The following is a 17,320-nucleotide window of genomic DNA, read 5'->3' as shown; positions in this document are numbered from 1 at the left end:
CTGATGCAGGTCCCCACCTTAAGTTCCAGTGAATGTCATTTTCTCCATCTCATTGCACTGTACTCCTAAGTCTAGGGAAGAAAAGGGCTTAGTCCAAAGGCAGGAAGCCTGGGAAAATGGGAAAACCAGGAAAGCTGCCATACTGACCACTGTTCCTGAAAAAAGTAGTTCAATAAAGAATATGCAATAAACCCAGGGCAATTACTTAAATTCCTCAAGATTCAAATTCCTCACCTGTAAAACAAAGAAAATAATATTTCTCTGACAAATTTGTTGTGAAGGTCAGATTTTGTAAGAGATATGAAATTACCTATACCCATTTAAGCACTTAGGTAAGACAGTAGTATATGAAAATAATGCTGGCTTTATTGAGTCTTAGTAGCCATTGAAATAACACAAGTAATCAACTGTCTTTCACAAGAAAAGAATTCCCATGGCTGAGCAAGAGTTTCTGATCTCTTTCCAGGATTCTGTAAAACCTGTTTCATAATTGAGACTGAAACTCTTGACAGATATAAGGCAGGACTCAAGTGGGTTGGACAGACATCAGAAGGTCAGTTCTGCCTCCACCTGACTGTCCTAGATCACTTCAGCACCATGAGATCAAAAGCCTTTGTCCTGCTCTTGGCCCTGGCACTAACAACCATCTTCAGTGAGTATCTCCCTCCTAACACTGCTCCTGCCCTGATACCAACAGCTCTATGTCACTTTCTGTTCACATAATTTTGGGATACTCTTATCACATAGATAATAAGAGAAGTGCTTTGAAATGCACTTTTGGTCTCCATCAATAAATCACAGTCTCATATAAGAGTGGACTTCTCAATGGTCATCCAAGGCCAGATCTTATCCATGGGAACACATTCTGTAAGATCCTTGAGAAGTGATCATCTAGCCACTGCCTTGACTTGATAGCACTATTTATGCGGACCTCACTTCTTTGTAAAACAATCTAACCCATTGTGTGGCATGAATTATTACATTATTCTTCTTCCATTATTAAACTGAAATCTTCCTCCTTAGAATTTTCCACCACTGGTCCAATGTCTACCACCTATGTCTGCTATATTATAGCAAACACTTCATAAATATGATTCACTTGCTTTTACAGTATTTTCTGAGCCCTGATTATGAGGTAGGAAAAAATAAGACAATCCCCTCATTAATCATGATAGCTTTTTCATTCTTTTGTCTACATTTAAATCCCACTCCAAAGAAAACCAAAAGGTCTGTGTTAAAAGATTCTTTGTTTGATATTACTTTGATACACAGCTCTGGAGAGAGTCCTATATTTTTAGTGCAAGTTGAGAACTAAAACATAAATGAAATTTTTTTTTTCAAACAAGATTAGGCTTTTCCAGAGTCTAATTTTCTTCCTCTCTCTCTCTCTTTTTTTTTTCCAGATGTAAAATGTATCCCGCAGAGGAAGGAGGTCAGTACATCCATCTTGGTATAAAAGCCCTACTTTTATGTAATTTAAAAATAAGTATCAGAAAGGGAAATATTTGATACTATACATTAAATCAATTTTTACATATTTGAAGATTTATTTTTGAAGTAGCGAAATTGGCTTTATTTCAAAATAGAGACAGATCTTTCTAACATAGAGGTGGTAGAACAAAGTGGTTAGACGCCTTGCATTGAAGTTATGAAGTCCTGAGTTTGAATTCTAGCTCTGTGATCGTGTGGTCCTGGGTAACAGAACCTACTTAATATGAGGCTTAATGTTATAATGTTTGAAGAGTGCTTAGCACAGTACCTAGCACATGGTATGGTAAAGCTCAAAAAGGACAAGTTATGATTCTTATAATTTTTAAATGGGTTCCACACATCGTTATTCTCTATCTTAGAGAATGAAGATCTTAATTTACTTTTTTTTCATGACTCAAAAGAGTTAAATTAATGACTATTTTTGAGAAAATCTAGGTATGATAGTAAACATTTTAAACTAGCAGTCAAGCAGTTGGGTTCTAGTTCAAGCTCTGATGCTAATCCCTTTAGTTACTATTGGTTTAATGGTATACTAACCACTTTTTATGCCTCTGAACCTCCTAGGTATTATGTTATTCAGGTTCTAATGTGTTTAACATCAAGGTGGGTCCCTTTTGAAATGAGTGAAGCTCAGCAGACCAAAGTTGGAGCCTCACGTTATGTAGGTTGAGCATTCTATTGGGTGATACTTCCTGGATGTGTTAGTTTTATAAACTTTTGCCTTCCCCCCCCCCTTTATTTCTATGAGAAAAGGCTTACAAGCATAATTATGGCTTTCCTGTGTGATAGTTAGGGGGCACTGTTTTTGTGTGTCATATGTGGAAAACCAGAGATTCCCCATGTAACCTAATGGAAAGGTGCCTGCAATAAATTCTCTATTTAATTCTTATTGGTATACTGTCATACCACAGATGGGCAGTGTCATAGTGCCACTCACCTCATTGGTAGCTTGTATTTACCAGATCATATTTCTCAAAATCCATATTACCAAGCAAAAATTTAAGCACACTCAATTAGTAGGCATGCATTCTAATGTTGCAAACTTATGCCATCAAAAAAAATTTTTTTTAATTTGTTAACTAAAGGGTTATTAACTATGTGACTCTCGAGTCTGGGCAACCTCCTTCACCTCTTTGAATCTTCTGTTTTTTCTATTAAAGAAAATAACTAGGTTAAGAATATAAACTTTGGAGCCTGACAGACCTAACTTCAAGCCATTCTTCATGATTTAGTATCTGTGTGAGAATGAAAATGGTTAATGAACGCTAAGCACTTGGTAGTTTCCTGGTCATATTGTGAGTATTACATAAAAGCTGGCACTCGGGTTTGAGCAGGCAAGGAGGGGTAGTGAAATCATGACGGCATATAACTATCAATGGGCACCGTAAGCCATTCTGCTCCGCTAGTCTCTAAGGTCCTCCTACAAAGGTATCATACTAATTTTTGCGTTGCCAGCACTCAGCTCAGTCCCCAAACGTAGATGATATGTGGAATACAACAGCTGAAAGAATGAATTATTTAATGGAACATATCTACAGGAGATGATGTATTCAACTTTAAATTTGAGCATATTTCAGGCTGTCTGAGCGGAGTATTCAACAATTAGAAAAAAATTATGCCTAGAACTCTGGAATGGAAAGAGCTGGAGACTCAGTCTTTTGTGTAGAACTGGAGTTTGTGTAGACCTGGAAGTAAAGCCAAGGGAAAAAAATAATAGCTGATATTTATTCAGAGCCCTGGTAGTGTGGTGGTTAAGAGCTCAGCTGCTAACCAAAAGGTCTGCAGTTGGAATCCACCAGCTGCTCCTTGGAAACCCTATGGGGTAGTTCTACTCTGTCTTATAGGGTCGCTATGAGTCAGAATCGACTCAAAGGCAACAGGTCATTTATTCAGTATTTTCCATACCACATACTGTACTATGGATTTTACACACATCTTCTACACGTATTCTCCTGTATTTTTCACTTCAAACTTATGATCTAATTGTTAGTACCTTTATTTTGCATGTAAAAGACACAAAGGCTTAGAAAGGTAAAATAATTGTCCCAAGGTCATACAGTCAGGATTTGAATTCAGATGTGTTTGACTTTACTGTCCACGCTCTTCGTTATGCTCATGGATGAAAACCCCAGAAAAATCTTTCTCGGTATAATAGCTTACCTGCTCCCACAGGCAGCTCACCACCTTGGTTTTTCTCCAGGAGTTTAGGACAGTGGTTCTTTTTTTTTATTGTTGTAGTTTAAATGAAGTTTACATTTCAAGTTAGTTTCACATACAAAAATTTATACATACTTTGTTATGTGACCCTAATTGCTCTCTTCATACTGTGACAGCACACTCCTCCTTTCCACCCGATTTCCCATGTCCATTCAACTAGCTCCTAACCCTCTCTGCCTTCCCATCTCACCTCTGGACAAAAGCTGCCCATTTAGTCTCTTGAATCTGCTTGAGCTAAGAGGCACACTCCTCACAAGTATCACTTTATGTCCCACAGTCCAGTCCAATCCCTGTCTGAAGAGTTGGCCTTGGAAATTGTTTTAGTTCTGGGCTGATAGAGAATCCGGGAGCCATACTTTCCAAGGTTCCTCCAGTCTCAGTCAGACCATTAAGTCTGGTCTTCTTGCTAGAATTTGAGTTCTGTACTCCACCTTTCTCCTGCTCCATCAGGGACTCTCTGTTGTTTCCCTATCAGGGCTGTCATTGGTGGTAGCCGGGCACCATCTAGTTCTTCTGGTCTCAGGGTGATGAAGTCTCCGGTTTATGTGGCCCTTTCTGCCTCTTGAGCTAATACTTTCCTTATGTCTTTGGTGTTCTTCATTCAGAACAGTGGTTCTTAGCTACAACATTAAGATACATTGATCTGTCTATATGAGTTGTGTAGTGTATAACAAGTAATTTGTTACCAATAATTATTGGTAAATGTTGCCAGTGATTTACTAGTTCTTATAGAACCCATTGCCATCAAGTCAATTCTGACTCATAGCAACCCTATGGGAACAGACTACAACTGCCCCATAGGGTTTCCAATGTTGTAATCTTTATGGAAGACTACCACATCTTTCTCCTGTGGAGTGGCTGGTGGTTCAAACACCAACTTTTCAGTTAGCAGCTGAGCACTTAACCACTGTGCCACCGGGGCTCCATAATTATAGTAGCTATCCCTATAACATATTTCACACTTGCATTCAGATAGAACATTTTGAGTTACAGAGATAAATAGAGGGATAATTCATACAGAAAATTGATCACACATCCTATGAAAGTGGTTGCACTTGTGAACACATTGTGTATATTGAAAACTGATGTATCAACAAGTACAGTAGAAAGAATCCTATTTCAGAATAAATTCTGATTTTGTAACCAGCTACCATAAAGAAGTCTATTACTCATGATTTTATACCTGACATAAAAACCCTTTATACTTGATATGTCTTATAGGGGTTAGATGAGGACAGATGATCAGAACACAAAAACATATAATGAGAGCCCTCCAAGCTTGAATGGAAAATCCTAAATCCCTGAAATAAAGATTTGGTTGAGAAAATTGAAGGTTTTTAATTGTTTTTTCAGGTTGATTGCAGCTCTTTTAAAAATTTACCAGCAGGAAAAGAGAGCATTTGTTATGCATTATATGACCCAATTTGTGGCTCTGATGGCCGAACTTACAGCAACGACTGCAGGTTTTGTTATGAAGTTGTGTAAGTATTGACATATTTCCTTTTCTGTACTTAAGGTGTAATTATGTGTTAAGACAAATGTACCTCAATTAGAAGAAGTGATTTGGGCATAATAAATACCTGAATCATTACACACTGATTCTATGAAATAGAATTCTCCCAATTTATAGGATTTGGGAGTCTCTACTGTCATTTTATTCCAACATATTCTGGCTTCAAGAGTAAATCAGAGAATCCTAGAATCTCCAAGTTGAAAGGAAAATTAAGGATCATGGAGTTCAACTTTCTCTTGCTAATCCAGTGTTTAAATTCCCTCTACACAAAAAATCACCAGGTAGTCTCAAAATCCATGTTTGATTATTTCCAGGGACAAGGAACACCCCTCTCCTAGACGTGACAGTTCTCATCTGTCTTGATATGTTGGCATCCCTAATGATTGGTACCAAAGAGAAAAATATCTGAAAAACCTCAAGATCTTGTTCTGTTTTAGAGTACGATTTATCAACAAAATATATATTTAAGCCATAGTAAAATTTAAATTTTAAAAATGTAATAGCCAAAAGTAGTTTAAAGTTTACAAAGTAGTAATCTAAAAGATAATTAGTATCTGGTCAAAAAACATAAAATAATGAATGATATACTAGAATGTAAAGAAGCATGTAGTGCCCTTTAATTATTTTCAAAATATACGTAAATAAAAACAAACATCTAGTCTATATGGCAAATTGTTCTAGTTCTTTCTAAATAAAAAAAAATAGTCTATTATGAAAAGGGGTTTCTAAATGTGTGTCTCCTTTAAATAAAAAAAATTTATTAAAAATAATAAAACAAAAAAATAATAAACATATTTTCAAGGACGTAAATTGAGGTGTATTTTGAACATCATCTTTATCTAATCAACATCAGTTGTTAAAACATTCTTAAATTGCCATCACTCCTTTTAAAAATGTCGATTATTGCAGAGACTCAGATACATTTTCTGGGTTCATTGGTGAAGTTTGAATGAAATGCATATGGCTTCAGAGTTTCTCATTTGTTGCTCTTTTCTCTCCACATGAAAAGTAACTACAAACTTAAATTTGCTCATTTTGGAGCATGTTGCACCTATCTTGAGATTCTGAAATATCTTTTAAGGTATCCATTCACAAGAGACACATGACAAATTTCTCTTCCCATATAATCTATGCCACATTGACTAATCTTGTCCCATCATGTCTTGATTTGTTTCTCAAATAAAGTAGACCTAACTGAAATATATGTCTGAATCATTTTGTTTAGGAGTTGAATCTTTTAGATTTGCTTCACTTTTCAGTGGTGGCTAATGGGCCACTATGCGGCCACATCTTGGGAGAAGAAATTGTCAATTAAGACCAATAGTGGAAACCAGACAATCAAATGCCATAAAACTTATGCCTCTTCTTAACCAGGCTAGGAAAATATCCTCTTTGTGTTCCTTAATTCCTGTGTATTCCTGAAACATGAAAAGATAAAGAGGGAGACCTCAGGCACAAGACTGAGGAAATACAATTTCTCTAGATGTCTCTTGTGTTTAAGACATTGAAAGCTGGCCCTGGATTGGGCCCGATCTCCAACCCTTTCCTTATCAGAGGACCGGTTTGTAAAACATGGCCAGTAAAGTTGTGCAAGTTCTCATGTATTTGTTGACGTCTCTCATGTTTTTCTTTTCCTAAGGTTTGATCTCAGGTCTAGGCCCTGACACCTATCCCACTATTAGAGAGTACAGAGTATGTGTTGATAATTTTGTAATACATTTGTGCATCCATTCTATCAACAAATACATATTAATGCCTACTTTGGGTCAGTGTTTGTGTTAGGTTTGGGAGAATAGTTAACAGAGTAGATTTGGCCTGTGCCCTCTTCGAGTTGCTACTCTAGGGGGAATTTTCCATACTTGGTACAACATCTTGCATAGAACTAATATTATACAAATGTAATTTTAGTTTTAAAAAATTTTTAAAAATTCAATTTTAAAAAATTGAATTGAAATTAAGCAACATTTCCTTTGCATTCTAGTGGAGTCACATTACACATGCATAAAACATGTGAAATCTAATTTTATGCTCTCTGCAAAGAAGAAGAGAAAGAAAATAGCGTCAAACCCTTTTGAGCTGTGTTCTGGTCTCATAAAGTCATTAGAGACTCAGGGACCAAGATTATCCAACACAATGACCTCTCTCTCCATTCCACACGTTGTCCCAGACTGATCACCATTCTGAGAACCTCCCGTGCACTCTGCACTTTTGCACATGCTGGTCCTTCTTACAATTCCCTTTCTCACTTTCCATCTTACTGATTTTCATTTATCATTAACTTAACCCTAATGTCATCTTCTCTAAAAAGTTTCTTCTGTGTAATTAATTGGTCCTCCAAGATCAGCATCTATCACATCATATTCTCATTAGCTCTTTAACCATTTGTCTCCTCTGTTATATTATGAAGGGAGCCCTGGTGGTGCAGTGGTCAAGCACTGGGCTGCTAACCGAAAGGTCAGCAGTTCAAACCCACCAGCCGCTCCACTGGAGAAAGATGTGGCAGTCTGCTTTTGTAAAAATTACAGCCTTGAAGACCCTATGGGGCAGTTCTACTCTGTCCTATAGGGTCACAACGAGTCGGAATCAACTCAACAACAACAGCTTTTGGTTTTGCTATATTATGAACTGATAGCTGACATGCAATAGGAGTTCAGTTAATGCTCTATGAGTCGGCTGAATTAAATTTAATTAAAATGAATTGAATTTGACTTCTATGAACAGGTAAACAAGGAAATTATGGTGTCTTATTCCAGATAACTTGAAGTCAGATGTCAACTGTTGAGCCCACTTGTACATTAGAGTATGCAGCAACTGCATTCTGCACCAACCCAAACTCCGAATGCTTCTTCAAGTTCCCATAAAAAGAACCCATAGACACACAAACAATAAAAGCAATGGAGACTCTTCTAGAGACTGTGGAGGAGTGACTTAGATGGTAGTTACATACACACACCACAGCTTAAAAGTCCTCATTATATTCCTGTCCTCTAAAGTCATCTCTTTCAACACCACCTTGTAAAACCCTTGTCATTTGTAGCATGAAAAGAAAATTGCCACAAAATTTTAAAGATGCACAAATAAACTAAGATATAAAAAATTAAATACATTACCAACACTTGTCTTCTAGAACTGAAGCTTACTCAAATTCTAAGAAATCTTACTATGTTTAATTTTTAATTACCTTTCTTATGTTTAAGCAAAGCAGGCATTACTACATCTAATAAACCCGTGCTTGGTGGAGCAAGCAACTCATGTAAAGTAGTGACTAAAGTAGTGACTTTGGAATGTTAATTAGCAATAAGAGTACAGATCAAGGAAATGGAAGCCAGATTTATAAATACAGTGAAACCTGTGAGAGCCGGAACTCAACAGGACTGCCTTGTTTTTCTGGGTCTTGCAAGTCGTCTGCTTTTGATAGTGTGCAGTCTTACCACTTTTCTATCGCTCATTTTAGTGGAAAATATTTGGGTTTTCCTTCTCTGACAGGTTTCTGCCTTACATAGGTTCTGGTTTTTGCAGGTTTTACTGTACATTCCTTAACAAAACACAGTCACACGGACACATCTTAAAAAACTTTTCTGAATTTCTTGAGGGGCCCCAAATCCAAAGATAACAGTCAAATTATTTCAATATAAAATTAAGCTTTTATGAACTTCTGCTTATATACAGGATAAAGACTACTAGAGTTCTGAAAGATGTTTCTGGGGAGTTCAGGAAACTTTCCTATTACTCACTGTTGCCAGACTCCTGGGCCCTTTTTTCACCAGGCTTGTAGCATACAGCACTCAAAAATAGGCTCAGAGGTTAAAACAGCCATGTCCAGCCCAGCCAAGTCCTCTGTGATTGACTCGTCAAAGAGTAAGGCTGACTTGTGTGTTTCAGTTTACTCTTGTGCCCACTTCCTGAACCTCATTCCACATGTGCATGAGATCCCTGTTCTGATGACTGCTGCTTCCCCATCCTGAGGCCCCTGCTTGGGCGATGCATCCAAAAGCCCACCCCTCTGGTACCTCTGCACCTCTAGGTTTTGCTCCTTGCTTCTCTCCTCCCCTCCACGTTACCACTTCTAGAAATGGAGCCCAGTGGCAGATGCCAAAAAATATTGGTCGACTTCTTTTGTGGCACTTGTCTCCCTGGTCTCCCTACCTCTGTTTTAGCTGTTTATTTGGGCTTTGGTTATTTCTTATTTATCTATGAGGCCCACATTTTACCTGTTTGCTGCCACACCATAGAGATATTAACTTGCCTCCCTGAAATTATTTGTGGAGTCTATATAATATAATAGTTTAGAGCTGGGGCTTGGAGATTTGGCCTGGGGCCAAATCTAGGTTTGCCACTTCTGAGTAATGTTGGGCAGGTAGCTTAATCTCTGAGTTTCAGTTCCTGCATTCTGAAATGGGGATAAGAGTAGTTTCTTACATATTTGCTGGAAGGATTAAATGAACTAGTGTATATACAGTGTATAATATTGTGCCTAGTATATAATAAGCGAACAATAAATGGTAGCTTTAAAAAATAATAGCAACAAAATTTTGTAGTTGTCCTAATTCTGTCCCTTAAGCATAGTAAGTGGCTCTAATTTAGGTTCTGACCCTTTCTCATCTTTTCCCCATCCCACATCCCACAACCAGCACACTTCCCCTGCCTTGTCCTGAGATACAGCACTATGAACCTTCTATTAGAGCAGATCATCACTGTTCCAGTCATGGAAGTCAGCAAAGTAATTTGACTGCAATGAAATGAAAATACACAATCTCCATCAGGGCTTCTACAGGACTTTTTAAAATTATCCTCATTTTTAGTGAAAAAAAAATATATATATATTTATAAAATATATATATATAATCTTCTGGTTTTGAGGCCCCCTAATAGCAGGGGATTGGGTCTTTTGGGTCTTGTTCATCTTTGAGTTCAAAATAGACATTTATTTCTCTACTGTCTAACATACAGTAGGAGACATAGATATATAGATATATACACACATATAAACATTTATACATATACATACACATATGTGTAATTTATACATACTTACACATTTATACATACGTGTGTACCTGTGCATGTATGTGTGTATGTGTGCGCAATTTTTAATTTTCAGAGGAAAAAATATCAAAACAAACTCTAGGTGAAATGGATTCGAACCATTACAGCCATGTATTCAATATCTTAATGGCACGAAGATTCTCACACCAAATTCTGCATTGCCTGAAAATAACAAAAGAATTGGTATTATTTAGCAAAGGACGGAGAACAGGAGAACCAACTTAATCCTCTATAGTTGGAGAAATGTTTTTAGAGTCTGTGGTTTCCTGAGCAGCCTTGCTGGAGGAGAGGAAGATGGGGGGCAGGGGAGGGGAGAATGAGGAGGGAGCTGGCAGCCTGAGTAGCAGTAAAGAATAGGAGTTAGGGAAGGGGCCTACAAAAAGTTTCAAAGATATAACTCATGTGCTATTTCTTAAACAGGGTTAGAGAGATAAGAGTGTTTGTCTTAATATTATTATTATTTAAATTGTATGTGGGTATTACATACATTCTTCCATGTATATGCTATATGACAAAATGTAAAAAGAAGAAGGACAAAGAGAAAAGAACTAAGTGTTCTCTGTATAAATTGGCCTTGAATTTGGGAAGATTTGCTAAGTGAAAAGTATCAGTACATTTGCTTCTAAGGCATCCTCTTCCTTCTCCAGTATCTACAGTCCTCTTGGACACTTCTATTCATCAAGGACAGGGACTTACTCTTCTCCTAAAATAGTCCAAAGCAGACCAAGAATCCAGTCCACATTGGGTCTATCTTTAAAGAGAAATTTGCAGTGTTTAAGAGCTTCAGCTGCTAATCAAAAGGTGGGCGATTCTAATTCATCAGCTGCTCCTGCTCCCTGGAAACCCTATGGGGCAGTTCTATTCTGTCTTATGGGTCGCTATGAGTTGGAATGGACTTGATTGCAAAGGGTTTGGTTTTTATTTTAACAGAGAAAAATGTGACTGACGCCAGTTGGGGCAGGGCATTGCATTATTCAATCGGCTTGAATATTTCCACTTTCTTTCTGAAAGTTTCCATGAAGAGCAAGGCCTTAAGGAATCAAGGGCACCTTCTCACAGAAACTTTCAGTCAAAAACGAGACCTCATAGATTGAATCACTGATTTATAGAGTTTTGGATATCACAGACCAATTTGACTTCTTTTTTTATAATTATTTATTGCAAAATAAAGTAAAAATCACCAGTGAAATCTAAGGCAAACATTACCTACAATCTTTAGGAACCTTCTATTCATTTTAGCCCTTAACCATATATAGATACAATTTCCACATACTGGCAGTAAATATCATAAATACAATTTTGGATTCCATTTTGCTTGATGTTATAACATAAGAATGTTACCATTTTGCTCCTGCCTTTGTTTTTTTTTTTTTCTTACCCAACTCCTTCTTCTACTCAACACCACCCTAAAACAAGAGGCACAAACAATAACTAGATTAGTTTCTCAGGGCTGCCATAACAAATTAGCACACACTTGGTGGCTTAAAACAAAAGATATTCTCTCCCAGTTCTGGAGGACAGCTGTTTGAAATCAAGATGTCAGTAGGGTTACACACTCTCCAAAGTCTCTAGGGAAGAATCCTTCCTTGCCTCTTCCAGCTTCTGGTGGCTCCACGTGTTCCTTGTCTTGTGGCTGCATAACTCCAGTCTCCGCCTTTGTCTTCACATGTCCATCTCTTCTTCTCCATGTGTGTCTGTCCTCTGTGTGTCTCTTATAAAGACAGTTGTCATTGGATTCAGGGCCTACCCTAGTCCAGCATATTCTTGTCTCAAGATCCTTGATGTAATTACATCTTTAAAGATCCTTTTTCCAAATGAGGTCACATTCACACTTTCTGGGGTTTAGGGTGTGGACACATCTTTTTGGGAGGGGAGTCAACATCCAACCCGCTACAGTAACATTAACACACAAAAAAATGAACTATTGGTAGACTAATACAGGATTTCCCATTTTACTGACAAAATCTGTCATCTATTTCTATAACTATTTTATAAAGAAAAGACACGTCATGATTAAAAAAAGAGAAATATTTTATAATATATGACAGCAGTTCGCATGAAAGAATTGTTGTAACTTTGCACCATTCTTGTTACTAAATGTTTATTTTTTTTCTCATTTTGTCCTGGAATTACCAAAATTTTCATCTGAACCAGGTACTAGAATTGAAGAACCACTTAAGAAGACCAGTGGTCCTCAGCTGGTGTTTTAAGAAACTTTAGAAGTTCCCTGGGGTTGCCTCAGTAGCATAAGAGAGATAGGGGGAGGCCAGCAAGCCAGAATCCTCTACTCTCACTTCAATTCAGGTAAGCTCCTCTTTTTTTTTTTTTTTTTTTGGTTAGAGTAAGATGCTGAACTTGGGTAACTTATTAGTTTCTCTGGTTAAGCTTCCTTCTTTATCATTTAAGTTAAAATTTTGTTTGCACATACTTCATAGAATTTTTGCAAGGGTTAAATGAGTTAATGCATGATAACTGTTTACAGTATTTATGGTACATAATAAGCATTCGATAAGTATTTTATTACTGTTAAAAATATAAAACACTGATGGCCACAAACCTCACAATTCAGGAATTGCCTTTACAGGATTCCTAAGAGATATTCCTGTAGCTTCTTCTTGGACTACACTAGAGCCTGATCTGGCAGGCTTCCAGCTGAAGGGGGTCTGGGTAAAGGGACAAGACAGCTAGTGCTGATTCCATACTGATCACTGGACAAGGCACTATTGCAGAAAATGAGCACTGAGCCAGGAAACTGTCTTTAAGACTTATTTCAGATGTTGCCTAGAGATGACATCTCGGTCAAGTCATGTAACTTATTCTAAGACTCAGTTTACTCCTCTATAAAATGGAGATGATGGTTATATCCACCTCAGACTTGTGTGACTCAAACGACATTTGTATGTGAAAGCATTAAGAATAGTTTATACACCAACCAGATGTAAAGAATCATTAATTCGGGTCAAATTATGTAATCATCTTCACAAGGAAAATTTTCCTATGATTCATTGAGTCATTTAAATCTGTTCCAGGGTCCTGTTCTGAGAAGTAGCCATTTCTTAACAGAGGTGACACATCTGGCCAGGATATAATGCAAACCCCAAATGGGCTAGGCTGATAATAGCAGGTGACTTCTCTCACCTCCACCTTATTGCTCTTGGCCACCTTTAGGGTCATGCAAGCAAGAGCTCCTCATGGTCTTAGCACTTCCATTCATCTTCAGCATCTCAATTGTGAACGTTTGTCTGGGAAATTCTGGGATTATTTCATCTCATAGTTAAGTAATTCTGTTTTGTTCTTATAATGCATTTTTCTCTATATATCAAGAAATCACTGGGTCATATAACCTCATGGTTGGACAGGGCCATCAAGCTCATCTAACCCAACTTTCTAACTATATAAGAAAGCTTCTTTGAGATCCTTGTGAAAGGGTCATTATCTAGACTGTTTTCCTTTTCTTTCTTTCTTTCTTGTTTTCTTCTTATTGTAAAAATATAGATAGCACATTTGCCAATTCAACAGTTTTAACATACACAATTCAATGAGATCAATTACATCAATCATGTTGTGCAACCATTATCAATGTCCTTTACCAAATTTTTCATTCCATAAACAAAAACTCAATGCTTACTAAACAATAATTCCTTCCATTCCCCCTCCCTCTTGCCCTGGTAACCACTATTTACCTCTGATCTCTATGTTGTTGTTGTTGTTGTTGTTAGGTGCCATCAAGTTGGTTCCGACTCATAGTGACCCTATGTGCAACAGAATGAAACACTGCCTGGTCCTGCACCATCCTCACAATCTTTGCTATGCTTGAGCCTATTGTTGCAGCCACTGTGTCAGTCCATCTCACCGAGGGTCTTCCTCTTTTTTGCTGACCCTCCACTTTACCAAGCATGATGTCTTTCTCCAGGGACTGGTCCCTTCTAATAACTTGTTCAAAGTGCATGAGATGAAGTCTCACCATCCTCGCTTCTAAGGAGCATTCTGGCTGTACTTCTTCCAAGACAGATTTGTTTGTTCTTCTCACAGTCTGTGGTATATTCAATATTTCTCATCAATACCATGATTCAAAGGCATCAATTCTTCTTTGGTCTTCCTTATTCATTGTCCAGCTTTCTAACACATATGTGGCGATACGAAAATACCATAGCTTGGGTCAGGGACACCTTAGTCCTCAAAGTGACACCTTTGCTTTTCAACACTTTAAAGAGGTCTTTTGCAGCAGATTTGTCCAGCGCAATACATCATCTGATTTCTTGACTGCTGCTTCCATGGGTGTTGATTGTGGATCCAAGTAAAATGAAATCCTTGACAACTTCAACCTTTTCTCAGTTTATCGTGATGTTGCTTATCAATCCAGTTGTGAGGATTTTTGTTTTCTTTATGTTGATCTCTATATATTTACCTTTTCTATGTGTTTCATATTACTGAGATCATATAATATTTGTCCTTTTATGATTGACTTATTTTACTTAGCATTTTTTCAAGGTTCAGCTATGTCATGACATATCACAGACAGACATACGTACATCAGTGTTCATGGTAGCACTATTTACAAATAGGCAAAATGTGAAAACAACCCAGATACTCATCAACAGATGAATGGGTAAAAAAAATTGTGGTAGATGCATACAATGAGATGTTACTAGCCTTTGTTTTGATCTAAAATTCATTTGTTGAAAAATAAAAAAGCCCATTATTGACTTATTTCAGTAAATAGACTATTCTTACTTTACTGAGTAGAAATCAACATTGATTCACCTTGTTATCTATGATAGACACAAAATTATAAGCATTTAAAAAATATCATTCATTTGTCCATTCCATATTTATTGAGCACTGATTATGAGTCCCCCCAAAAAAAATTAATTTTGTTTTTATTTCAGATTTAGGGTAGGGCTAATACAAGTTATAGCTAATATTATTTCATTCTTACCATTTTCCAGATACTGTGCATGCAAACCCTTTTAATATAGCAAATATTTAATTTTATAGCAAATCTAGGAACTATACACTATTATTATTCCTATTTTTAGATGAGAACAATGAAGCTTGGAGAGGTGATTTATCCAAAGTCACAGAACCAGCAAGTAACACAGCAAGCATTTTACTTAGAGTCAGACTCTAAAATCCACACTCTTAACCAGTATACCAGCTAAGTCAGTGACCAAGCTTGAGAAAAGGGAAAACCTGTTGTAGCTGCATAAGAGGTGTAATTCCACTCTGACTGGTAAATATTTCCTAGGTATTCTTATATATGTATTTAAATGCAGCAACCACAAGCTTTTTAGTAAGTCATCTCATTCCTTAAGCTTCCTCTTTCTTCTCTAATATTGCTAGGGCTTTGAATCCTCCTTTTAGGAGTGGGGAGACTATTCTGAGGTTGTCTACACAGAGTGACAGTCAAGATCCCTCCATACCAGAAATGTGTGGTTACCTCAGGTTAGAGAAGTATATTGCATCAGTCAGGGAACTAGATGGCCATTCAAATTGTGTACTTGGAAGAGAGTTTAATTAGGGGACTATTTACTAAGGTGTGAGCATGGTCTTAAGAAATCACAGAGGACAGATAAAAAACTCGGGGTTAGTAACAGCAGAAGTGGTTAGTAACAACATTACTATCCCTAGACCTGAAAAGGCAACAGGAAGGCACCCAGAAAGAGCAAGACCTATATGGAGAGATGCTTGACAAAACCTGAAATATCGAGGGAAAAGCGGCCTGTGGAAACCCTGCAGGGTGGGAGCCTGCCTTCCTTGATCTTCTGCCTGGGCTTCCCAGTGGCTGAATCAACCAGTAGTAGCTACAGGGCAAGCAGCCCTTTGATAGAGGCTGCACCAGTCAACCTACCAGACACAGAGCAAGACAAAGAAGGGAGGAACAAACCTAAGATATCAACCCAGCCCTGAAGCTGCTATGATTTTTCAACTTACCCTGCAGGTTGTCTCAGACTAAAGACCATCTCATTACAGAATCCTTAGAATTTTGAACTTATAGTAAGGACCCCAGAGAACACCTGGGCATGCACACAACTAATTCAGAAATCTTTTTTACAGCATCCCTACAAGTGCCTTCTTGGACACCTCTACCCACACCTATTGCCAGTGAGTCAATTCCAACTCATAGCAACCTTATAAGACAGAGTAGATCTGCCTCATAGGGTTTCCAAGGCTGTAATTTTTACAGACGCAGACTGCCACATCTTTCTCCCATGGAGCAGCTGGTGGTTTCGAATCGCCGACCTTTCAGTTAACAGTTAACCACTAGGCCACCAGGTCTCCTTTGGACACCTCTAGCAATGGAGAACTCATTAACTTGATATAGACAAAATTGAAGGCTTCTAATGGTTTGTGAATTCCCCCTCATGTTGAATCCAAATCTCTCCCTTCAACTTCTACCAATAGATTCTAGTTCAGCCTCTTAGCATCTACATAGACCAAGTCTGTTTCCTATTCTCCATAACAAACTATCAGAGATTTTAAATAACTTACATGGCTCATCCTTGGTCTTTTATTTTCCAAGCTAAATATTCTTAGAAAATATTCCCATCTCATGATTGCTCATCTAAACACAACATATGGCAATACTTACTAACATGATGGAAATCAATCTGAGCTTTCAACTCTCATCCTTCCTAAAAGTCAGTCATCTGGAGTGAAGAAAATGGGTTGAACAACTGGCTGTGCCACAGGATCTCGGGCCAGTCATTTCAACTCTCTGAGTCAAAGTATTCTCATCAGTTGGTAAAAATGGAAATAGAAGTAGCCCCCGTGTCATCTGGTTGAAGTGAGGAGCAAGTCAGAATCTACATGAAAGGAAACATGGCATGGTGGAAAGGACACAAGCACTCTTGTCAAATCCAGCCTCACTGTATGATCATAACCAAGTCACTTGTCAGCTCAGAGAGGCTAACACATTTTTTAGTGGGGGTGATATCCAGGCTCATCCCTAGCATTGTGGCACTTAGGACAAAAATTGAAATAAAAGTCCATTTATTGTATGTCTAAAAGGTATTCAGCCCAACTATTTAAAATTTATAGCTAACAAACTTT

General features: G+C 37.6%; 1 protein-coding gene across 1 annotated transcript; it reads left to right on the top strand.

The window, feature by feature from the left end:
• The first annotated feature begins 597 nt into the window (after positions 1–597).
• Positions 598–5,193, top strand: SPINK9 (serine peptidase inhibitor Kazal type 9). The gene is made up of 3 exons (XM_012557995.1): positions 598–652; positions 1,404–1,432; positions 5,062–5,193. Exons 1-3 carry the CDS (start codon positions 598–600, stop codon positions 5,191–5,193), a joined length of 216 nt encoding a protein of 71 aa, XP_012413449.1.
• The last annotated feature ends 12,127 nt before the right edge of the window (positions 5,194–17,320 follow it).

The sequence above is a fragment of the Trichechus manatus genome, unplaced genomic scaffold, assembly GCF_000243295.1.
Source record: "Trichechus manatus latirostris isolate Lorelei unplaced genomic scaffold, TriManLat1.0 scaffold00130, whole genome shotgun sequence".
NCBI classification, from domain to species: domain Eukaryota; kingdom Metazoa; phylum Chordata; class Mammalia; order Sirenia; family Trichechidae; genus Trichechus; species Trichechus manatus.
This window is presented reverse-complemented; position numbering and strand designations above follow the sequence as displayed.